Below are 26,807 nucleotides of genomic sequence, written 5' to 3'. Positions count from 1 at the left end.
TTTGAAGAGTCGGCGATGTGTGAATTTGGTGCGGTGCAGACCACCGAACATGTGGTCAACGAATGCCCGCTCCATTCATTCCCCGGCGGGATTGAGGAGGTTCATATGGCGACGCCTGAGGCCCTAGAATAGCTCGCAGACCTAGATGTCTTCCTCTGACCCCCCACCATACGAAAGAAGTTAAAAATTTAGTTTCACTTATGAAATTTCTACACTTTCTTGATGGATGTAAATGTCTATGATCATAAGCAATCACCCTTTTAACCTCATTATTGACAAGAACTATAGACAGGTTGGTTGGTTACCTAAAGGCCAGAAATGCATCAGGGCTCCACTGGTGGCAGCTTTGGGCGGCGCGCGCTATCAGAGTGGACTTGCCACACCCGCTGGCCCCCACTATCACCAGGGGCTGCGTGCTGTCACCCAGGACATAGCTGGAATCAGGTTATAACAATCACAATTGGTTACATCATTATCTTTGTCTTTCAATTATTGCAAGCTAAAAGGCATGTAAGTTTTAACAAATCCTTTAGCTTTACACAATGCAAATCAAATTATTGTAGGTACAGCTTTCTCAGAAATAATCAGCTTAGTTATCTGTGCGAATTAACTACTTGTAGCTTATTTACTGAGGATAGCGAAGTCTTGTTTTATCTCGACCGTTTGGTATTTTATCTATCTGTAAATATTTTTGTACATTCCGATTTTTCATTTCGAAAATCTGCTACATCCACTTAATTATTCAAGCAAGCCTTACTTTGACCAGAAGGCTAACTTTGACTACATAGTTGACTGATTTGCATTTTCGGAATCTGCTGCATCCACTTCATTATTCAAACAAGCCTTACTTTGACCAGAAGGCTAACTTTGACTACATAGTTGACTGATTTGCATTTTCGGAATCTGCTGCATCCACTTCATTATTCAAGCAAGCCTTACTTTGACCAGAAGGCTAACTTTGACTACATAGTTGACTGATTTGCATTTTCGGAATCTGCTGCATCCACTTCATTATTCAAGCAAGCCTTACTTTGACCAGAAGGCTAACTTTGACTACATAGTTGACTGATTTGCATTTTCGGAATCTGCTGCATCCACTTCATTATTCAAGCAAGACTTACTTTGACCAGAAGGCTAACTTTGACTACATAGTTGACTGATTTGCATTTTCGGAATCTGCTGCATCCACTTCATTATTCAAGCAAGCCTTACTTTGAATCATGAACCTTAAAAGCCCCGCACAGAGAATTATTACGATTTTGTATGAATGGCATTGAAGGCAAATCTTTGGCAAGGGAAAATTGCAGCCATCTTGTATGACAAACATTTGAATTGGTTTGTACGCAAAGTGATATTATTGTAACTATTTTAATTTTATTTTCATATTTTTAATACAATTATAACATCTTTTGATTATTTTTTTTGTATTTGATGAGAAAGGTAATGGGATATATTATTCGGTCCATGCTTCGAATAGATGACTAACTTTGAGTGAGTTTTACAATATTATGGTACCTACCTGCCTCAATAAAATTTGTGATGTTTCTTTGAACAAATATATTCCTTATTTGAAATTAAAAAATGTTACATAAAATATATAGTATATAATAAATAGGCAAGTATTTAGGTACCTACTTACAAATATTATGATTTCAGGGAAAACTTTAGTTTTAATTTATAAAATAATTTTTGGATGCAATGCAAAGTAAAATGCTAGTTTAGTATTTGGTTGAAAATTGAAAAATAAATTGGAACCAATAGCTTTGGATTGGATGTTCTTACGTTTTGACTTTGTTTAGGATTCCCTCTCTGTTTACACTGGACTGGGCTGACTTTTGGCAAAACACCGTGTGGTCATTCAGCTCCTCAAACATGCTGCAAATCAAAACATATTATTACACAATACTCAAAACAATATAAATTAATGTAATGTTACAGAAATTAACAGGTCAAATAGAAACGGGAAGGAATGGGAAGTGACTTTCGTAAGGCAGAATGGAATGGGGAAGCGAAGGAGATAGATAAAAAGAAGGTAGGGGTAACCTAGCTATTCAGAACTGGTCACCAAACACGGCTAAAGCCATTTCAAGCAACATTTCAATTCTGAATGGTAGACCAGGGCAATACTGAGAGTATCTACCACTTTGGAAAGTGCCACAAATATTATACAACTAACTAACCATAATGCTGTTTCATCGCAGGGGTAGGCAGAAAGGACGGACCACCAAACTACTCAGTTTGGAACACACTCCTTGCTTGATTCACATTCATACATACCCTTCCACTTCTGTTTTTATCATGCTACTTATTTAATTTATTTTATTTGAAATAAATATGCAATAACCAGAGATGTGCAAAATGGGTACCCAAAACCATTTGAAATGCAAAATGGAAATGGGTCAAAACTTTTCCATTTGAAAATGCAAAATGCAAAATGGTTTTTAGAAAAGCATTTCAAATGCAAAATGCAAAATACCTATTTTCAAAATGCATTGAAAATGCAAAATGGTTTCTCAGGTCAAACAATCAAAATAATTATAGAATTTTTAAACAATTTTGTCATTTAATAATGGACATCAATGTAGAACAAACATATTACATGATGGTAAATCCAAAAACACCACGACTACGGATTATGAAACCACAAAAAATTTGCGCGGGACTAATGTTGCCAGCGTAAAAACATAGAAATTGCTATCTAACATTTAAAATTACAGCGTCATGGCCCCATGTTCAGTATTTTTTGTAATGGTATCACTCAATTGTATCACTCAGTTCCTACCAGGGAGCAACTTGACAAATGTAAATTATCTCTCATAGCGAGGTTGAGGACCGACTGGTATTTGGGGCTTATGAAAAAAAGATGAGTGGAGATAGTATGAAGAATGTTGCAAAAAAGCATTTAAAATGGAAAATGCATTGAGAAAAGCATTTAAAATGCAAAATGGTTTTTAGAAAAGCATTTAAAATGGAAAATACCCATTTTGCATTTCCATTTGAAATGGATTTATTTGAAATAAAGCACATCTCTGGCAATAACGCATACCTATTTAGTAAAAAAAACCTGAGTACACCAGGTTTAAAACCCTGGGTTGACCACCGAGGTCATCATATTAACATCAAAACCTTCAACAGAGACACAGCGATAACCAGCTGGGAACAAATCAAACCTAACTTCTGGAGCTTTCACTCCAACAAGAGGTTTTAAAAATAACAATTTATTTACACGTTTATAAAATTTGAACACTGAAGAAAATTAATTGAATAACATACGTGGCGCTCACGCCCTGAGCGTGCGCGAGTGGCGACCTCTGTGCGTGCTCCTCCATGACGGCATCAGCGGCTGCGCGAAGCCGCGTTGCGAGGTGCGCGCGTACCCCCGCCAAGTAGTGCGCATGCTCCGGCAGAGACGGCTGTACCCCCTCTGCGCATGCAACCACTCCCCGCGCTATGTGCTTTTCTATCAGCTGGCACTGCAAACACAATCATAACAGATTTTAATACAAAAATAAAACAAGTAGGTACTGTAAGACGGGGTTCACGGAGTACTTTAACCTTTTCCTTATTGTGCTAAAAAAATCCTCGCGTTCCGGTGCTCAAAATAAGCGATTTAATATCGGAAAAATATGAATATTCATAGCTAATCGCTTATATTTATTATATTTTATATCAAAAGTGATAATAATTGTAATTTAATTGCTGAAAACATGAAAAAATCATCAGCAGATGCTAAAAAAACGTGCGAGGGGTCCACATCTAACGACGGTCCGCGACCGACTGGCTGGCGACTAGCACACACACATCTATGCGGTTGTAGGTATCGATGGTCTAAATCAAAATACAATTGCGGACGTGTGGATTTCTCATGTTCCCGCATAACGAACTAAAGCGAGACATCAATAGTGTCATTTCCTCGCACACTCTTCGCCTAGCAGTATCACACGGTGGATTGTATTGGTGTATTTGTTTCTGATTTTTAACAAAAATCTCTGATTTTTAATTGAATTTGAAAACAATGTAAAATTTTATTTTTTAATTCAGTGCATAAATGTATAACGGAGGAATACCTAAAATCTGAACCCAGAATTTATTATATTTATAGAGTTATTAAGTTATTAATTAATACACAGATGAGGAAAGGTTAAACAAACTCTGTGAAAAAGTGGTTCTTAGATTTAGATTTTTTAATTTAACATTTCATCATATTTACATAGTCGGTAGAGCAAAATTATTATAATTAATTCACAAATTAACTCCAAATTTGCCTTTAAAATTATGAAATATTGTCTTCGTTAGTGGTCTAATTTTTTAAAAAACTATTAAAGAAAATAGCTCATTTAGGTACTAGATATTTTCCATACCTTTTGATTAAAAAAATAATCATTCAGTTTGGTTGGGTATTTCTGCCTCAAATCTAAATTTAAATATTGTATGACAAGACGGCGCAGCCGTTCCTCTTAAGCGGGATTTCCCGTCTATTACCTTGAGGTCCTTCTGCAGATTGGCCAGCCGTCTCTGCAGCTCCTTCTCCCCAGGAGTCTCGTGCTCTGGGCGTGCTGCTTGCTGGACTCGGTTGATCCACAGGCAGCGCCGCGCCAACTCCTGACTCATCAGCACCGTGTTGTGCACCTCCTGGACACCACAAGTTCTCATTAGTTTGAGAAGACAAAAGTTAAAGAAATAAATTTTAAAAATCATTTATTTGTATTTGAGAGTATTTTTCATACTTTTTATTAGCACGGTATACTGTGCTTGACCGTAAGCAAAAGAATGTGCGCAGATGCAAGTCCCTTGTCAAGCGCAGAAAGGGCGTGATTTATAAGTAGTTCACTAACTTTTATTGGTGGCTTGCAATGCCGATGCTAGGAAACGGTCTTTTGTTTTTTGATCAATAAACAAATTTCATATAAATATGACAAAATCTAAGATTTAAGCTATGAATAATAAAAATAGTTGAAAATGCACCTCTGTTACAAGTACGGGTTGTTTCGGAAAATTTCAAAGTTCTGTGAAAGATTTTTTTCAAGTTTTGTTATATTTCAGTTCTTTAAAGCAACCAGCCTATAGTGATATAATAACAGAACTCGAATAGGACTTTCACAGAACCCGAAAATGAACGGTGAAATTTGATGAATTGTTCAAATTCTCCAAAACAACCCGTCCTAACAAATTTAGGTAAATAAGTTTTTTCATCAATATGATTGCTTTAACCTGTAATTTATATTCGCTATGTATACTTTATCATGAACATCTTTATTACTTATCTTATTAAAAGGGAATTAATTCGCAACGCAGTTGTCGTACAGAATGCAGTGCGACAGCTGACTAACTCAAGCGTTCATTCTGTCAAATTCGATAAACAAATCTACTATTGAGGGCCGTTGAATGCGATAATCATGACTCCATTCAAAGGATAAGCAATTGTCTGTTGTATGGTGTGTGTACCTGTTCCACGACGGTGGTGAGGTAGGCGTCCCTCAGCTCCAGGGATAGCACCTTCTGGAAAGCGTTGAGCAGGCGGCGCTCCTCATCCCCCCGATCCTCAGCCCCCCGCGCCACGAGCCGGTAGCAAGGAGGCGACGCCGCTCCGTCCACTTCATACCTGGAACATTACACAGACTCGGTAAATCGATGCATCTCACGGTGGGGTTTGGCGTCCTCCGTAAATGCTCGGAATTGCAACTGGATGCTGGCAACCAAGCTCTAGTGGAGCAGAATGGATAGAGTAGTTCATTATATATACAGGACGCTAGTAAAAACCCCAAGTGTGCTGTCTTAGGTGTTGGATATTATCAACAACTGGGCTCCTTGGCTTTTTGGCAAGTTGTCGCCCGAAGTGGACTGCTCCAATTGCGCCAACACAGGGTCGGCCTTGTGTACATAGTTAGTAAAATATCGTCGGTGTAGCGCAAGAAGTCATTAACTTCTTGATCGCCGACGCTCAATCTTCTCCGTGCACCAGCTGATTCTATTTTCGTAATAACTTGTTTTCTGTAAACTTATTGTATTGTATTGTACAGTCTTACCAGAAAATGTGTATAGATATTTATAAAAATGGTATATAATCTACCACAAGTAGTTTTCCAGAATAGCTCGTTTTATTCAGAGAAATGATTTTTATTACACTCTGCGTAACAACGAGCCCCGGGCCAATACATTTAACCCAAACAATATTGATATCAATTGAAAGTACATTTTACGTACGACAAGAGTTTCATTTCATAAACGATACTAATTTTTCGAGCACCGGACGTTAAAAAACAATTAACATTCTTTACAGGTGCCACAACTTGTGTCATATTCCTGGGCTATAAAAAGAGCAGTTTATGTCAAATGTAGGTAATTTACTATCCGAACGTTGAAGATTACACACGCGAATAATCAAAATGGGCACCACTGTTGACGAAGTCGCTCAAGTGGTGGCACTACTGCAATCAGATGCAACTGTGTGATGTTGCTCGGTAACTATACTTAAGCTGTTTTGCCGTTCAACGGTTTTCCAATCTTTTCTGAGAGACTGGTGGTTTAATCCGGAGGCGTGGATCAGGGCGACGACACTGCACTTCCGAAAGAGATGACCGCTGTATTGTCTCATAAGATAGATAGATTTTGCAATAGGTGCTATTTTTCGACGCCGAGTGTAGTGTTCTTAAGGATTTCTTTAGCCAAAAGCGTATTGCTATCCTCTCGCCCTCATAGTTTTCATAAAAAATTAATCGGTAATATTTTCTAACTAGGTTTTTCCAAAAATGTGATTAAATGACTACACTGACTACATCTGTTGTATTTGAAGGTTTTAGGGTGTTACCATCTGCTCAGCAGTTGCCTGTCCTCCTCAGACTCGGTGCTATCCACGGCAGCTCTGTAGTCAGAGCTCTCGATTGTGAGTGGCAGCAGAGGGGTGCCCAGCGAGGAGTTGAGGAACAGCACGGGGATGATGTATGCTGACTCTGAATGCCCTGGACAAACAAACACAATATTATGAAGGATGATAAATTAAAACAGACAATAAAACTTTACTCATGTTTTCAAAACATTTCCCCAGAATCAGGCAAAATTTCGAATTGTTTTCAAAAAATTATCCTTCAGCTCAGATTAAAAGTTTGACTTATCCAAACACAGATTCTTATTGGTACATCTCACATATTCTCAGAAACGAGCGAGATATTTCCCCAGAATCAGATTTTTATTGAAACTGAAATAATCCCCCTTATCTTAGATTTTAACTTTTCCTCATTGGGTCTGATTGTAACTGTAACATTTTCCAATGGCTTGGATTTTACATCTAACATTTCCCCATTAGGTCTGATTCTAAATGTAACATCTCCCATTAATTTTGATCCTGACTGTAACACTTCCCATTGGGTTTGATTCTAACTGTAACGTTTTCCAATAGATTTGATTTTAATTGTAACACTTCCCCATTAGATCTGATTGTAACTGTAACATCTTCCATTAAGTCTAATTCTAACTGTAATATCTCCCATTAAGTCTGATCCTAACTGTAATATCTCCCATTAAGTCTGATCCTAACTGTAACACTTCCCATTGTGTTTGATTCTAACTGTAACGTTTTCTAATAGGTTAGATTTTAAATCTAACATTTCCCCATTAGATCTGATTGTAACTGTAACATCTTCCATTTGGTCTGATCCTAACTGGAACATTTCCCATTCTAACTGTAACGTTTTCCAATCGGTTAGATTTTAACTGTAACATTTCCCCATTAGATCTGATTCCAACTATAATATTTCCCGTTTGGTCTGATTCTAACAGTAACATTTCCTATGAGGACAGATTCTAACTGTAACATTTCCTATTTGGACAGATTCTAACTGGAAAATTTCCTATTTGGACATATTCTGACTGTAACATTTCCTACTTGGACAGATTCTAGCTGTAACATTTCCTATTAGGACAGATTCTATCTGTAACATTTCCCAATAGGTCAGATTCAATTGCAAAATTAATCGATATAAGCATAATAAATATATTATTATAATGTGGCCTGTCAGGGGAATCTACCAAACAAAGTGGAGTTTTTTGTTAAGAATATTATCTACACTCTAATACTTTAGGTACATGATAATATCATTATTCAATTAATAACACCGTTTTTTGTGGTTTATCAATTATGTGTTTAGTATAATTATTTAGCTCTTGAGATGTTGCGATTACTACTAGAATTATTTTTTTTTATTTGTTTCGAGGATAAGCTGCAATACAGATGTGATTACATCTCCATCTAGCTCAATTACTAAATGAAACATTTCCATCTAGCTCAGATACTAAATGAAACATTTCCATCTAGCTCAGATACTAAACGAAACATTTCCATCTAGCTCAGTTACTAAATTAAACATTTCCATCTAGCTCAGATACTAAACGAAAATTCCCGTCTAGCTTAGATATCAAATGAAAAATTTCCATCTAGCTCATATACTAAATAAAACATTTCTATTCAGCTCAGATACTAAACGAAACATTTCCATCTAGCTTAGATTCTAGCTCAATCAAAAAAAGATAACTCAGCATTCTAGGAAATTCCTACAGAGGTAGATGGATATACGTACTGGCCAGCTCTGAGAGACATAGTCGGGGGAACTCGTGGTCCCTCTGTGCCTCTAGGGGAGACCTCCAGTGAAGGTCGACGATGTGCAACTGCCAGCCCTTGGCGCGGCAGACCATGCGCAGTTCGCGCCCCACGTCCGTGTGCAGGAGGCCTTTCTCCACGCAGCAGTCTGCAACAACACAGGACAACAGGTCAAGAGAGGCGTAATAGGTAAACACTGACATGCTAGTAATACAATAAAGACAGAATCTTAAAGACGTAAGTGAAGCAAGCCGTGCACAAATATATGCGACGCGCGGCCTTGGTGTATTGGACAGAACTACGGTTGAATTTGCTCTACATTTGATAGTAAAAAAATGTGGAAATCTTAACGACATAAGTGATGATATCGTGTAAAAACAATATTCGGCGCGCGGCCCAGCTTAATGGACGGACCTACGGTCGACTTTGCCCTAGCATGACTGGAAAGTCGATCTTTCCGTGGGGTTTATTTTAATTATTTCTGATGAACGTATTACTAAAATCTAAAATGTTTCTAGAGGGATCTCTCAGGAAGTTACTAATCTTCGTCTAGAAAAATAAATTCATGTGCTTACAGATAATTTTATAGTTGAAAAACGTATTATAAAATTTTCAAACAGATTTACATAAAATATTTTAATGATAAGTTCCTGTTTTTATTAATACTAAATAACTTACATTCGTAGAGATCAATAATAACCAGGTTAAATTTGGAAGACGGGTTTGGGTAACGTCGCCCAGGTAACCATTTATTGGATAACCAACACCTCTGCCATAGGTCTCCCCCAGTGGTTTACTACTTTTAGTGACTTAGCCGGGGTGCCCGGGTTCATCGGGTGAGTTTTCTCATTCCTTTCCTTAAAAAACCCTCCACACATCATCCCCAAAGATAGACATAGGCTCTGAGAGATTTTTTTTCCTTCGTCATGCGCCAGCTGATTCTATTTTCTTAATAACTTGTTTCTTGCTAAATTATATGTTTGTACCATTTTACCAGATAATGTGTGTATATATTTATAAAATGGTATATAATCTAACATAAGTAGTTACCCAGAACAGTTACTTATATTCAAAGATTTTTGGTTTCTCTTTGACTTAATAAAAACATATTTTTTAGAAAGACGAAAATATTCTGCAAGTTTCGTTATATTTTCCATGAAGGTAAATAAAAACTTTTCTGTGCCTTTGTAGATCTACAAAAAGCATACGACCGAGTCGACAGGAAAAAGCTATGGAAGGTGTTGTCCAAGTATGGAGTGAATGCGAATCTGACTCAGGCAATTGCGTCTCTATATGAGGGAAGCGTTGCATGTGTTAGGGTGAACGGTGGTTTTACGGGGTGGTTTGATATCACAAAAGGTGTTAAACAAGGCTGCGTAATGTCACCGTGGTTATTCAATCTATACATGGATAATTGTATGCAAGAATTGAAAAATGTGGGATTGGGCGCGAATTTGAGTAATCTGAAAGTATGTTGCCTGTTGTATGCTGATGATGCGGTGCTGATTGCTAATAGTATGGATGATCTGCAGTCTCTCGTGTCTAGGATGAACGAAGTATGCGTGAAGAATGAGTTAATGATGAATGTAAGTAAGTCTAAAGTAATGGTGTTTGAAAGAGAAAGTACGAAAACAGTGTGCAATATAGTTGTGAATGAGGAATACTTGGAGCAGGTGGATGAATTTGTGTATTTAGGAAGCATGTTTACGAGAGATGGGAAGGCTGACAGAGATATTGAAAGAAGAGTAAATGCAGGTAACTCCATTAATGGAGGACTGAACGCAGTTGGCGCTAACAAAAAATTGTCCAAAGAAGCGAAGTTAGCAGTCCACAATGGAGTGCTGGTACCTACCCTGATGTATGGAAGTGAGGCATGGAACTGGCAAAGAAAGGATGAAAGTAGATTGAATGCTGTTGAAATGAGATCCCTGAGGCGTATGTGTGGTAAAACTATGTATGATCGTGTGAGGAATGTGGATATCCGCAAAGAGTGCAAGGCTGATGTAAGCGTAATGAGTAAGATCAAGAAAGGGACGCTTAGATGGTTTGGGCATGTAGAGCGAATGAGCGAAGAAAGGAGTGTAAGGAGAATATACGATGCAAATGTGAATGGTAGCAGAAGTCGGGGACGCCCGAGGAAGACATGGCACGACCAAGTGAATCAGATACTTGAGTCCGGCCATGTCAAGAGTCAGAACAATAGAAGAGTATGTATGAGACGATGTATGAATGTGAATGAGGCAAGGAGTGTGTGCCAAGACCGAGTTGTTTGGCGGTCCGTCCTCTCTGCCTACCCCTGCGGGGAAACGGCGTGATGGTTAGTTAGTTAGTTAGGTAAATAAGTGTTTTACACAATAAAACACATAAGAACTGTGCAAGAATGACGCAGTGGCCATTTTGTTTTGATTTTTACGAAACTATAAGCAAGAACTTTTATCTAATTGTTTATTTTGATACCAATCGAAAAAAAAAATTATGAACATTTTTACGAAGCAAAATCCCGTAAAAAGAAAGTATGTTTTGAATGTGTCTATCGACCACGGCGGTGTCCAACGGGCACAATTTTTCCGTGGCCAATAGACACTTCCGGCACTCAAAGAGTTAATGCTTTATTTATTTTCATTTAAATACATAATTTGGCGATCAATGTGGGCACAAATATGGAGATCCGGAAAGAATACAAGGCTGAAGAAGAAGAACAAGAAAGTGATCTTTAGATCTTAAGAGGAAGCTACAAGGCAAAAATGTGTATATTCTTGGTATACTTTATATCGTAGGTAATAGGCATTAAAATCGCTTGAAAAACGGAGTCTAGAAACGTTCGATTTCAAGCACATAACTGGTTTTTATTTATTTTGTAAATAATTTTATAAGAAAGCAAAAAAGTTAATCAAGTGAAACTGTCACAGATAATCTTAAATACTGTATTTTTTTAAAGTTGTTTCCTTTACGCGTTCATACATTTCTATTGAAAAAAAATATTTTTTAGTACTTTACATTTATATTTTTTATTGAGTAATTTTTTATTTATTTTTATTCTACTCAAGCGAAATGACAGGAAAACCTTCAATTAATCTAAAGCATATTTTTTGGTATTCACAATGTAAACCAATTTGTTATAAAGATTAATCAAAATAGTGATTTGGTATTAAGCTTCGCCTTAAGAGGATTTGAACATGCGGAGCAGATGAACCTAAAAATGAGTGTAAGGAGAATATATCTATGACGTGGATGATAGAAGTCGGGGGCGCCCGAGGAAGGGATGCCAGGATCAAAAATGAACCAAATGCTTGAATAGCGTTATACCAGGGAGTCAGGATTTAAAAAAAGGTTTGTGTCGGAAAATGTATGAATGTGGGGGAAGTAAGAAGTTTGTGTCAAAACCATGTTGTTTGGTTTTAACCAACCCCTTCAGAGAAACGGCCTGGGTTGTTAAAAGTCCGACTGGTAGGTTTAGAGAAATTCTTTCAATCAACAAGTAAAATCGATCAGAGACTTGTGAATTTGTTTTTCCAACAGGTAGGCGGGTGATTTCGTGTTAAAAACACGTGTGGACCACGTGTCGGCGACCACGTGTTGACCGCGTGTATATTTTAGAGTCGCCAGCAGGCCCATGTTATTATTGACAGAGCGAAGCGAAGTCCTGTTTGTAACTCGACCGTTTTGCATACAGCCTATCTCTAAATTTGGCTGTTCCGTTTCCGTTTCAAAATGGTGGCAGTTTTAAGGCTTCAGTAAAGATTATTTTTTCATTTGTTTTTATGAAGAAGATGGTTTGTGATGTTACACTAAAATTTAAAATAAAACAACATAAACTTTTTTTATACTTAATGCCGAATGTATTTTTCCAAATCTTTATTGATCGTGTTTATTTATACTTTCTTATTCGAATTTTTTCGAATATGATAGTACCTACTTTGTTTGAAAAAAGAATTTGCATTGAGATAGTAACGGTTTTTGGAACATATTGTACAGGGTTTTCCAATTAGAGGTGTTATTTTGAATAGCCCGCTATTTCGGTAGATGTTACTTTTGAAGCTGTAGAAACTACGCCATTAATAAAAATGGAACGATACACGCTTCAACAACGCATTGAAATTATTAAAATTCACATCAAATGCAAATCATCTTGAGTGATGAGGCCCATTTCCACCTCGGTGGCTTCGTCAACAAGCAAAATTGTCGCATCTGGGGCTCGGAAAACCCAAGAGTTACTGTTGAAAAGCCTCTCTATCCTCAACGTGTGACTGTTTGGTGCGCTTTATGGTCCGGTGGAGTCATTGGACCTTACTTTTTCGAAAATGAGGCTGGAGCAACAGTTACGGTGAATGGATTGCGCTATCGAGAGATGATTAATGATTTTTTATGGCCGGAATTGGGTGGTATTGATCTGAACAACGTTTACTTTCAACAAGACGGCGCTACGTGCCACACAAGCAACGAAACCATTGATCTTTTACGATTGAATATCAAAATAACACCTCTTTTTGGAAAAACCTGTATAATTCCTTATTTAAAAATTACTTTAATGTTTCGTTCAAAGAAGGAATTAAAACTTAAGCCACAATTCCCTTATTTGATTTTCGTTGATAAAAACAGTGGATTTTCATGAATTGGCATTCCATTGGGTTTTACACAAGTTTTTATAATTTTTTTATAGTGTGAATAGTCCCAACTGCCAGAAACCAGTGGGACTATGGTATCCCCAATTTAAGTCTGTTATGAGACTGAAGAGAGTGGGGAGGGGAAGGTAATAGGGTAGGTGAAGGTTGGGAAGTACCTGGCTATTCAGATCTGGTCACCAAACACGGTTAATGCCATTTTAAGCCACATTTCTGCTCTGAATTATTATCATATTTATTTCACAGTTAAGGTTCACAGGGATGGTGATCTTAACAAATGTGTCCAATGTCATGTCATGGTTTTACCACACATACGCGTCAGGGATCTCATTTCAACAGCATTCAGTCTACTTTCATCCTTTCTCTGCCAGTTCCACGCCTCACTTCCATACATCAGGGTAGGTACCAGCACTCCATTGTGGACTGCTAACTTGGTTTATTTGGACATTTTTTTGTTAGCGCCAACTGCGTTCAGTCCTCTATTAATGGAGTTACCACGTGTCGGCGACCGGATAAATCATCAAAATGATAATTCATCACATCTTTAAAAAGTTATTTAATATCATGGAAAGTGATGAAACAAAAACTTTATTAACTGGGTTAAATAGGTTAGGTAAGGTTAGGTTAGGTTAAAAAAAATAATTTCATCGTTTTTCATGACTTTATATCACTTTTTAAAAGTGTGTTGAATAGTCACTGTGTTGAGTTATCATGGAACCCACGTGTTATATTATCACATGTTTGTAAAAGCCCGTATGGTTGTATATATAAATAAATATTATAATATGTATATACATATACAGGGTGTCCGGAAACTCGTAGTACAAGCGGGAAACTGGTGAATCTACATCACATTTGGAGTCGATTTTGTAGTATATTTTTTTTTATTTGAGCTTTCGTTATCGAGTAAATCGAGTTTGAAGTTGATTTTTTTTTTTTTTTTTTTTTAATCAATTTCTTATAAATTATTACTGAAGATCAATGTACCCAACTAGTTAAAACTATTTGAAAGTAAAACAAATGAAGAAACTCGGATTTGAAGCATTATTTTGAAATCACCCTTTATTTAACCCGGTGTAATCATAAAATATTTCTGCTCTGCAGGGTTAAAACATCTGTTATTCAACCCTAAACACCAAAAAAAACTTTAACCCTAAAATAGCCGAAAAATATTTTTTTTTGGTTTTTTTTTTTTTTTTTTTGAAAATGCTCAAATCAAAAAATTTTATGTTTTTTTGGGTTCCCCATGTGGTGTAGATTCTCCAGTTTCCCGCTTGTACTACGAGTTTCCGGACACCGTGTATAATAATATATATATACACACATACTTGGGACCTAAACTGTACAACAAAATCCCCCCTGAATTAAACATAAAAACTTGTAATATTTCATACATAGGCCCAATAATAACTAAATGGTTGATTTGACTGGGCAGAGGAGAATCTGAAAAAATGTTAAAAAAACGTCACGTAATAAATAGACATAGACTAATCACTAATCACACACTATATACCTATATATCTTCCATTATTCTAATTATTGCTCATACACAGTTGAAACATACACAACAGATCAAGTTCGACTCTATCATAAGATTGTAACGATTAAACATCACAAATTAATACATTAATGAGATATATTATATACATAGACAAATCACACACTTATTTTCACATATTTTTGGTTCCTTGGAACGGGCAATTAGCCTAGTTAGGAACCAATAATTTCGACCTGATAAGGTACAATAATCTATAATCACTAAAAATATTTTAATTATATCTTGTATCATATTGTACTGTGTGTAAATCTAAAGGAATAAATAAAAATAAAATAAAATAAATATATATACGTAGAAAAGAGAAATTTCGACACATACCGAAGATGATAATACCAAAATAGTAAACCATGTTTTTTTCTTTACTACCGGATGGCTGTACTAGTGTAAGTTAGTGTAGTTCGGCATTGAGAAACACGCTCCCAATTCGTTTTGGCTCCGAATTTGCATTTCAATAGCTGTGTGTACCAATACGGCAATAATACGGCAATTTCCGATGCTTCCACGGATTATATCATTGCAGAGACAAGATCTTTAAGATGGTTTGAAAGGGAGATAATAAGGAAATATGAGGGCGCGCGCTAATATTTAAAACAAGCCAAAAATGTGTATATTCTTGGTATACTATCGTAGGTAATAGGCATTAAAATCGCTTGACAAACGGAGTCTAGAAACGTTCGATTTCAAACAAAAAACTGGTTTTTACTCATTTTGTAAATAATTTTATAAGAAAGCAAAAAAGTTAATCAAGTGAAACTGTCAAAGATAATCTTAGCTATAATACTGTATTTTTTAAAAGTTGTTTCCTTTATGTGTTCATACATTTATATTGAAAAAATATTTTTTGTAGTAGTTTACATTTATATTTTTTATTGAGTAATTTATTATTTTATTTGTATTCTACGCAAGCGAAACGATAGTAAAACCTTCAATTTATCTAAAGCATATTTTTTGGTATTCATAATGTACACCAATTTGTTATAAAGAATAATCAAAATAGTGATTTGGCATTAAGCTTCGCCTTAAGCGAAAATGTTGAGAATAGTCAATAAAATCCGACTCGTTTGATATAGAGCAAAAATCTATCGACAAATGCTTTAGTTGCATTTAAAAATACACTGTGATTTTTTTCATGCCTATAACATATTAAATAACAGAACAAAACGTGTTTCATATAATTTTCATAAATTACTTTGCGATTTTTTCTATCAAAGGAATTTCAAATAATTAACGTTTCGGCATTACAAATGTATAGAAATTCTTTTTTTATTTTTCTTTATTCAGTGAAATGGTTATTACAATTATTAGTAATGTTTAGACCACCAAGCTAGGCACATGCCCGTCTTGTGATGGTTCATTATATATACAGTACATTAAAATAATATATCGAGTATGAAATATAGAAGAAATTAAAATATATATAAAAAGCATATAATTTAAAAGATATTTTTTACAACTTAGAAACTTTAAGAGTTAAAAAGAAACTTGTTATAAATGATAGTGATTTGTTTTTGGGGTATTATGCCTTGTTACGCTACCTCCTTCTTTAGTCAATATAATAATAGAGACGATGGAGCTAAGCTCAGTAGTTCTTGGTATATGGTAATTTATTTATTTTTTTATTTATTTTTTATAATATAATATTGATTACATTGTATGATTTTGAATCTCCAACTAGGAAGGATTCCCGTTTCAGGACAGTCAAATTTACAGGTTTCAAGTTATCCTAGACGAATACAGGATTTAAGACTAGCTTAAATAAGTATGTTAAAACGAAGATACATAAAAAGATACATAAAAAAGATACATAAAAAAGATACATAAAGATACATAGAGGCGTTCGTGATTTCAAATTACATTTTTTAGTATCATTTCGGAATCAGTCCTGCCTAGATCCAACAACCATTTTGTCACTCTTGGACCGAAGGATGACAATTTATAATATTTTAGGACCGAGATATGATAATATTTTTTGATAAGCCGCTCTGTTGCTTGTTGGAACGGAAAGGGACGACATGAATTGAAATTGACGGCTACACTAGAACTAAACGCAGAAAACCACTTTAAAATTGTACGTTAATGTCAGCTTTTGGAGGGTTGGAGCTGGCAGCACGGTATCGCATAAGTATAGGTATACATAAGCACACATTTCACCACAATCTTAGATTACACATCTGCCCTGATGATGGCCACTGAAATGCTGTCCGAAACCTTGGCTAAAGAAGGAGGTAGCGCAACACGGCATAATACCCCAAAAACAAATAACTATAATACTTTTCGACGTGAAAATCTCAAATCGTATTGTTATAAATCGGTAGAAATTGGGAATGCGGGGGCTTTAAATATTATTATCTCACAAGAGTTCCAACTGCCCGAAGAAAATGTAATAACGCGATCCCCAAATGTATATTGTGAGACTGAAGAGAGTTGAACGAGATAAAGGTGAAGAGGAAGTATCCGGCTTTTCAGAACTAGTCACCAAACACAAAGGATGTTTCTGGCTTTCACCCTTCGATGGTGTTTTAGGCCATCATTTCAAAGTATGGAGAGGGAAGGTCAATTTATATATTCATTTTGTTTAAATTGGCAAATTACTAAATTACATGGAAGATTGGAATCGTATTCAGACTTAGAAGAGATGAGATGTTGAATGGAGGGGAGGCGAGTTTAGATAAGGCTTGATAGAAGAGAAGATATTTGCTTAGACGACAGCCAAAAAATGTGTGATCTAAACACTAGATGTCATGTCAATAAGACAACTTTACTCCAAAACTGCTCTCCTACACCTCATCCATAATAATCTTCATATTACAAATCAAGCAAAAGCCATAATAAAAACCAGGTCCTCAACAAATAAAACACTGAACAGTCCGATAACACACACCATACACGGACAAAGACACTTTCAATACTACGCAACCAAACTTTTTAACAGTATGCCTATTACTTTGAAACAATTATTGACTACAAACACATCTACAAACTTTCTCAAAAAACATATTGTGGCCTGGATAAAAATCAAAATATTCACTTTATTCGAAAGATTATAATTCCAAACCAAACATAACCAAAATGTAATGAGTAAACTTAAATATTAAACACGTTCTTCAAGAATTATCCAAAAATACGTACACTCACATATAAATGTGAGTTTTCATGTTTCAATATATGTCTGTGAAAAAAAATAACATTCTACCACTAACCTGTCACCCTTAATCACAAACACGTTAACACCTCAGCACAGGTTCTCCTAGTGAGGTGTTCACGTAACATACAATATCACCCACACACAGTTTTACAACCTATGTTCTTTATTTTCTATACCTTTTTCTGTACTTTTTTCTCTATACTACAATATAAACCACTGTAATCATTTGTGTATTCAAGAATAGACATAAATAAATAAATAAAGTGCTCATTTGTAGACCACAGAGTGTACAATCTGAGGAATCGAGCACGAGCATTTAATAAAGGTGAGAAGAAACTGAACAATGTCCAATTCTCGTTCGAATAATGAAGAAAACTATCAAACAGACAAATAGACAGAATAAAATGGATTATTATTCTATTGTTATTATTAGTCTAACTGTCTGTGCGTCTGTCTGGGACTCAATAGTTGAAAAGTCGTGTGTAATTTAGCGAATGTATATTTCTTTATGATTTTAATTAACATTATTACTTCTTAATAAGAGTCTAACTGCCCGTTGGCACTGGGCATTGCATCCCCAATTGGGGTACCTATATTATGATGCATAAATGGAAGGAGATAGGGAAGAGAAAGGTTGCAAAGCACCTGGCTATTGAGATCGTCTTAAGGCGATGCACTACGTCGTGTAATATTTTAAATTCAATAACAACCCTTACGTAGATGGCGATAAGGTTTAAATTCCCGCTTAACACCATCCGCCTGTTTTGATTTATGCAAGAAAAAAACATGGCCAAAAGGTGCCTTTTATTTTATTTTGTGGATGTTCAGGCATAAATATTTATTTTTTTCCCGATCATTTTATAAATAACTTAATTTTCCACATTATACAATACGGTTCGTAACTAGGAGATTTTGAACTTTAAAGAAGTTTTCATAGGCCTTTACATTATTTTTTTCTGGGCTTATAAAAAGACTTATCTAAAAAAATACTCGATTATTTCAAAGGTTAAAATGTATTCTACTCGCAGTATTTAATTAAAGCATCTGAAACATTTCTAGGCGACCAAAATTTCAAACCAAAAACACATGATTTTGCATTACTACGTATTGCATCGCCTTAACCACTGATAATATCCATCACTCTAGAACGTTTAGCAAGTTTACTACGAGTAAAGTTATTGTTTTCTTTCTATTTATTATCTATTTATTATTATCAATTTATTATATTCTAGAAAAACTTATTTTGTCATTTGTCAGCAAGTAGGTACATAATGACAACATTTTCCATACACGGTGAAAGTGATGAATCTACTCAAATCTAGTAAAATTCTTTTGTACGTCTATGAGTAAAATAGAAGTTTAAACTCTTTTTCGAGTACATAAATCGAGTCCGAAGTTGACCAAAGTCACATTTGAAAAAAATCGGTCGCTAGGGGGTTAATATCAGATGTTTAATGTATTTCAAAATGCGTCAAAGCGTGAACCCGATTCCTAAGTTTTTTAACCCTTTAGTTGCCGAAATAAGTGGAAAAATAATAATGATTGCTCAGTCGAAATAAGTTTTTTGGGGTTTTTCATGTGATTCACCACTTTCCCGCTTATTCCACTAGTTTCCAGACACCGTGTATACCTACTGTATATTATGAGTGTCATCTTCTATCTATATATATAAAGAGCGTCTGTGGAGCCTGTTCTTTATACAAATCTATGGTTTCATTCCAAGATTGATGAAATTTCCCGCACAAAAGAAAAGTGACTGTCATGATTTCGAGATTTCGAAAAATAATCGCATCCCCTTTTCCCGCCAATTTCGAGCAGAATTAGCATGATATTAAATTTACAAAGTAACCATTTAAAAGGAAAATCACAGTTTTAATAAAATAAAATACTTTTTTGTTTTAAAACCACGATATTTAATAATTTAAGAACCGACCGGTTTCGCTTTACTTAAGCATCATCAGGGTACAAATTAATACTAAACAAGAAGTACATAATGTGTGTATATATATAACAAAATATAGAGGGAGACAACATGATACAAATATAAGCAACACAAAGACGGTCATAAAATACATTAACATAAGTGCACAAGTAATGGAAAAACCGCTAGATAATTATGTAGACTAATGGGTTATACGAATAAATCGGGAGAAACAAAGCATCAACTGGCATGGTGGTAAGGAGGTAAGGAGAACTGGGATTTTTTTATGGGTTTATTGGAAACAGAAAATGTGCCCATAACATTTTTTACTCCAAATGTGCTAAGGAATAGCTGGTTAAAGTTTGTCGGGTACGTGCCGATACACCCTGTATAAAGTGTGTCTGACGGCGCACAGTGGGCTGAAAATCGCCTTTCATAGATATAGAAACTTGAATTTTCAAGGGTATTATTTTTGACTAGAAATGGATTCTGCTTTCTTATGAAGCAATTGCGTGTACAAATGAAGGAGTCATCATTTTTTTAAGAAAAATTTGTATGGCACTGACATTAAAAATGAGGCTATCTCTGGAATCATAAGATTGGCCATTATATCCTTACACACAGATATACTACTATTTATTTGTATTTTTTTGACATACTTCGTATTGTGGCGCAACTTGCAATTTTTTTTAATCCTCAAAGTTGAAAAAAAAACTTTTTTATGTTGATGATTCATTTTAATGCTTAAATGCTTTACATATGAGTGAACACAGGGTCATCCCTAGCATGGAGGGTGAAATATCACAAAAACCATATGTACCCTCTAAATCATTTATTAATAAAATAAAATGTACATGAGATTTAGAAAAACCACCCCGTCTACTTTTCCCACCCCTTAAAGCAGAATTTTGATACTACTTGATGAAATTTTGTACACTTGACGTTCAAAATAAGAGGAAAATTACTGTTTACATCTATTTTATAAAAAAAAATGTTTTATAAAATAGGACGGGTTGTTTCACGAATTTGAACAATTCATCAAATTTCAAAGTTGATTTTCAAGTTCTGTGAAGGTTCTATTCAAGTTATGTTACTATTTCTGTTAAGTGAAACAACTGGCCAATAAAGATATAATAACAGAACTTAAATAGAATCTTCAAAACACTTAAAAATCAGCTTTGAAATTTGATGAATTGTTTAAATCCTTAATTTATTCGCGAATGTCGGATTTTGATTATTTTTTATTTTATTTTACGATCATGTCAATTATTATATTATCCGATGTTTATTTTTTTAATCCATCAACGCACCTCTCTGCGTGGTTCTTTCGTCATGAACCGTTTTAATGTGATTGTTTGGATGACGTAACGCGTGACGTAGAACGGAAAACAAACACATAACGTCATCTGCCGACGAAAAGAAAAACATCGGATTGTTCTAGTTGAAATTCACCTCCATGTTTGGTCATAGACCCTACCCGTACTGTCCCGTACAGAATAATATACGTATTCCACGCGCTTTGGATGTTTTTCCTCTCAATGAATCTTGCTTGATCTGATCAACATGTTTTTATGACATCAGAATAAAGGTGATATAACTAATTGACTAAATGGGGTGTTTTCACAAATGAACAGGATTAATGAGAGCGCGAGAGATCGTGTGAAAAATGTGAAAATAATGAAAGAATGCAAGGCAATACGTCTAATGAGAAATGGGTAAGATTAAGAAAAGTAAGATTATCTTACACTTTGGAACGTGCCGCAAATATACTATGTATACCCAGACAAAATACCCTTTTCTATATTGATAGATGCAATACCAATTCCAACCAAAATGAATTTATGCAAAGGACATTTAACTACCATAATAATAAATTTGCAAATATAGACACTCGTGCTGACATATTCACTGCTAGTTACTATCACTACAGAATCTCATTGTATCACATTCTAACTCATATTAACCACTGTTAAAATGATTGTACCTAATATTTTAATATTACTTGCGTGGCAACTTTTCCTCATCCCTCTCCTCCCCTTTCCCGTTCCAACCCAAGTCTATTTAAGTATAGTTAAAATCACTTTTATTTATTGCTGTTTATGGTAGGCATATTATAGGTTTATCGTTTACAGGTTAGTTTTATGTTTCTATACAGGGTGTATCGGCACTAACCCGACAAACTTTAACCAGCTATTCCTTAGCACATTTGGAGTAAAAAATGTTATGTGCACTTTGCTGTCCGGTAACGTTTTTTTTTAATAAAAAATTAATTAAACATATTTTCACCACATGTCACCACTGTTTTATCCTTTGTCAAAATTTGAAAGCAACATCGCAACTCTCGCGTGTTGCTGCGAACGAAGCCCGTATTACATAATCCAGTACCAGAAAAGAAATATTTTATTTAACAATAATGATTATTCACATTTTTCGTATGCGAATCACTGATTGTCTTCTTGTATTGTACACATCAGTTTTATTTTTGTATCTAAATTGTTTCACCTCTGGAATGCTTTGGTTTCACCTCTTACGCGTTTCACGTATTAAATAGTCTAATTTTGAAACTAAGAAACTAATTAGTAGATTTCCTGAATTTATAATCGAAGTCCAATAATTCTGAGCACTTTTAAAAACAATTTTCCTCACTTAGGTACTTATCAATAATAATAATTGGATTATTTGAACAGCGCCGTTGTTTTTTAAATCACCGTAAGTGCTCTGTCAAAATGTTACTTGCTAGGCTATCCTACAACGTATATTTTTTAATAAATTTAGTTATTTACAACTTCGCGGAATGTGATTTATGAATATTATTGCTTATGTTAAAAGCCTTCCAGAATTACCGGAATATAACGAGCAGCTTGACACACTTAAGTTTATTTCCACTAATTTGAAGGTACAAAGAATGTATAGTTTTAAAAACAATCCCGATGAATCAAAAAACGGTTCATATAAAACTGCTGCGCAACACACTGAGACAAAGGAAAGCACTCACACAAACGTCATGACTGCATTGGATTGACCACCTGCAAATGAATGCTGCCAGATTGCTAATTTATTTAAACAATAATTATTAAATTTTATTTAAAATATCGCAATTTTTTTAAAAAATCGACAATAAATTACAACTATAATTTAAAAAAAATATTCTTAACCCCACGCTTTTTCGTAATTGATTAATTAATTCAGAATTTAAACGTTGCTTGAAATGACTAGCCGTATTTGGTGACCAGATCTGAATATCCAGGTTCAGAATTTAAACGTTGCTTGAAATGACTAGCCGTATTTGGTGACCAGATCTGAATATCCAGGTTTAGAATTTAAACGTTGCTTGAAATGACTAGCCGTATTTGGTGACCAGATCTGAATATCCAGGTTCAGAATTTAAACGTTGCTTGAAATGACTAGCCGTATTTGGTGACCAGATCTGAATATCCAGGTTTAGAATTTAAACGTTGCTTGAAATGACTAGCCGTATTTGGTGACCAGATCTGAATATCCAGGTTCAGAATTTAAACGTTGCTTGAAATGACTAGCCGTATTTGGTGACCAGATCTGAATATCCAGGTTTAGAATTTAAACGTTACTTGAAATGACTAGCCGTATTTGGTGACCAGATCTGAATATCCAGGTTCAGAATTTAAACGTTGCTTGAAATGACTAGCCGTATTTGGTGACCAGATCTGAATATCCAGGTTTAGAATTTAAACGTTGCTTGAAATGACTAGCCGTATTTGGTGACCAGATCTGAATATCCAGGTACTTCCTCACCTTCCACTCCTTCCCTTAGCCATAAAACTTACCCCAATTCAACATAAAAATTGTTTAAATTATCGGATGTAATGAAATGCATAATAATTAGACCCCAAAATACTTAATTATTCAGGGAAATAAACCCCTGAGTCATCAGTTGGAAATACCAACGACATTAAGTGAAATTAACAATGCAATAATCCTATTATTGCATTGTTTAAAATTTCACTTAATTATTAGCATTAGCAAATAATATTGGGATTAGCAAATAATAATTTACGACAATTTACTCGGAAATCAATAAAGCCAGAATAATAAAAAAAGAAAGTTATCACTTACGTCGTCTGTAAGTGGCTTTACCAAAGTTTGATAATGCCGTCAGAAGGTGAAACAGCTGTCACGCGTAATAATAATTACAACTAGCAGAACTTGTTTATAAACACACTGTTTTTATAAATTTTTTAATAAGACTGTTAAAATAAAAAAAATCTCTAAATTGAAATGGAGTTCTACAAACTAAACTTAAAATCAAATAAATTTATTGCGAAGGTTCAAAGTACTGTACTGTAATATTATATTAAATAATTTTTACGTGTTTAATTATTGTTTAAAGTCAGATTAAAGCGATTAAAAAACCCACCTGGCAATTCTTATTCGAGTTTCGTTGTTTTTACGTATTGGCGCGCTTACAAGCATCAGTCGTCTCATTTTTAACCATTAATATTTAGTGTGTAGGAAAGAGAGAAGACGCTTTTCGACACACTTGTCGAAAAACTTGTTGAATGCCGACGGGCATACTCTTCTACAGATTTTATTAAATATTGATATGTAGGTAATATTGATGTGTAAATGAATGACATTGTGAGAATTTTACCAATAAATAATAAATGAAAATGCGGACATGTAGTTTATGTTAATTTTTTTATTGGAGCATTTGTTCGAAGTGACTACCATTATTTTCGATGCAAGCGTGTAGTCTTGTTATATTTTGATTATTTAAGTTTGCAGGATTTGCTTTAATTTCTGCAGCGGCTTCCATCACTCGTTCGAGCAGTTGCTCTCTTGAGGCTATTGGCTTAGCATACACTTTTTCCTTGAGAGCCCCCCACAGGTAGTAATCCAGGGGGGTCAGGTCGGGTGATCTTGGTGGCCAAGCAATGGCCGGACTTCCACGGCCTATCCAACGACCAGGAAACTCGACATCCAAGTAGTTCCGCACGGCAATCGAATAGTGTGGTGGGGCTCCATCGTGCTGGAACCACATTCTCCGTAGTAATTCGAGGTTCACATCTTCCAGAATCTCGCCCAGTTGCACTTGTAAGAACTCCAAATACATCGGTCCATTTAGTCTGGGAGGCAACTCGATTGGACCGAGTATTTGATTTCCCAGGATTCCTGCCCACATGTTGATGGAAAATCTGTCCTGGCTCGACGACTCCCGAACAAGCTTGGGGTTTTGTTCAGCCCAATGGTGCAAGTTGTGCACATTTAGCACTCCTGTTTTAGTGAACTGTGCTTCGTCGGTAAACAATATGTTTTTCATGAAGTCTGCATCTCTTATGACATTATGCAGCATTCTTCTGCAGTACACGACTCTGGAAAAGTGGTCATTCTCCATGAGGCCTTGGCAGCGCCTATAGTGAAAAGGTTTGAGCCCGTGCTTCTTCAGAACTCTCCATACCGCCATGTGTTCCCTGTGTCCTATCATCAGAGCGACCCGACGCACGGACAGCGTGGGGTCTTCGGTAATTAAGTTCAGGATTCTCTCCTCAACTGCCACAGGAACGATGTTGTGTCCTCCGCCGGCGCCTTCAATCCGTCCGATGCCACAGTCACGCAATTGTTGATACATCTGAAACAAAACAACAAATAACAACTGCTTTTATTATTCAGCTCAGTAATAATGTCAAATAAACAATCGCGGGCTTTTTCACTCATTTTATTTTTAAAGAACACTTATTTTAGGCACATATCAGAAAACTTACGTTTTCTCTTCATTTATTTCATTTTTTTATAGTAAAATGTATAACAAAGTGTTTTAAATTATAATTTTCTTAACTAGGTACGGTTGATATCTTGGATTCACAGGGGTGAAATTGAATTCAAGTAATTTAAATAATCCCATGGTGAGAAAGGGAGTGAATTCAATTGCAGTGAATGATGCATTTATTAGAGATTAAAATTAATTAACTTTTTAAAACGCCGTTTAGTGACCACTGAACACAAATCACCTAAAGTACAATTTACATTTTTAAAGTTGGTGGCCCCTTGTTATGTTTTTAATGTTCCCAGTTTAAATTTCAAAAGCGCTTTTTGGCATTATCAATGAATGTAAATAGTTTCAATAAACAATTGATAGGGTACAAACCTGGACAAAGGTAGCATGGTGTGGGACGCGTCTTCCAGGAAACCTCATGCGATACTCCCTTACGGCTGCTCGTGAATTTCCATTGCAAAATCCATAAACAAAAACAATATCTGCTTGCTCGGCAGGTGGATAATTGAGGGGCATATTTCAACAGTAAAAACTTAGATAACAAAACAAAAACGAAACTAGAAACTTGATGACATGCGAACTCCCAAAACAGCACTGACCACTGATACGAGACGGGGTGGCGGGAACCACACGGGACTTGAGACAGAATATGTGTGAAAGAGATGACAGTAGCGCGGCGTTGCCAATTATTTTACCCCTATACTGTGGGCAGTAGCGGAGTGTGGAAATTTTATTTATTTTTTGTTTTTAAAAGAAAAAAAATGTTACCGGACAGCAAAGTGTACATAACATTTTTTACTCCAAATGTGCTAAGGAATAGCTGGTTAAAGTTTGTCGGGTTAGTGCCGATACACCCTGTATATATCTGTGAACATTAATAATTGGTCTGTTTTTGTTATTCTCTTATGTATATTATATTACTAAGACTGTTTATGTTCCTAAAATAAATAAATAAATAAATATTAAATTAATCTGACACCTGAGATTATCTTACACTTTGGAACGTTCCGCAAATATACTATATATTAAATTAATCTAACACCTGAGATTATCTTACACTTTGGAACGTTCCGCAAATATACTATATATATTAAATTTATCTGACACCTGAGATTATCTTACACTTTAGAAAGTGCCGCAAATATACTATATATTAAATTTATCTAACACCTGAGATTATTTTACACTTTGGAACGTGCCGCAAATATACTATATATTA

The 26,807-nt window shown here is 35.3% G+C and overlaps 1 protein-coding gene across 1 annotated transcript in view; it reads right to left on the bottom strand.

Annotated features, from left to right (window-relative positions):
* LOC149410016 (NACHT domain- and WD repeat-containing protein 1) overlaps positions 1 to 26,807 on the bottom strand; it is a 113,668-nt gene that overhangs the window by 31,396 nt on the left and 55,465 nt on the right. The window contains exons 5-11 of the mRNA XM_089648695.1: positions 8,574 to 8,741; positions 6,809 to 6,959; positions 5,446 to 5,602; positions 4,483 to 4,632; positions 3,274 to 3,473; positions 1,783 to 1,875; positions 306 to 434 (exon numbers count right to left, since the gene is read on the bottom strand). Of these exons, the coding sequence (XP_089504821.1) occupies positions 306 to 434; positions 1,783 to 1,875; positions 3,274 to 3,473; positions 4,483 to 4,632; positions 5,446 to 5,602; positions 6,809 to 6,959; positions 8,574 to 8,741 (1,048 nt within the window). The remainder of the gene's footprint in view (positions 1 to 305; positions 435 to 1,782; positions 1,876 to 3,273; positions 3,474 to 4,482; positions 4,633 to 5,445; positions 5,603 to 6,808; positions 6,960 to 8,573; positions 8,742 to 26,807) is intronic.

The sequence above is a fragment of the Hesperophylax consimilis genome, chromosome 28 (assembly GCF_061612785.1).
Source record: "Hesperophylax consimilis isolate HC1 chromosome 28, BYU_Hcon_1.0, whole genome shotgun sequence".
Lineage (NCBI taxonomy): Eukaryota > Metazoa > Arthropoda > Insecta > Trichoptera > Limnephilidae > Hesperophylax > Hesperophylax consimilis.
Note: the sequence above shows the minus strand (reverse complement) of the source record. Positions and strands in the feature narration are given on the sequence as shown.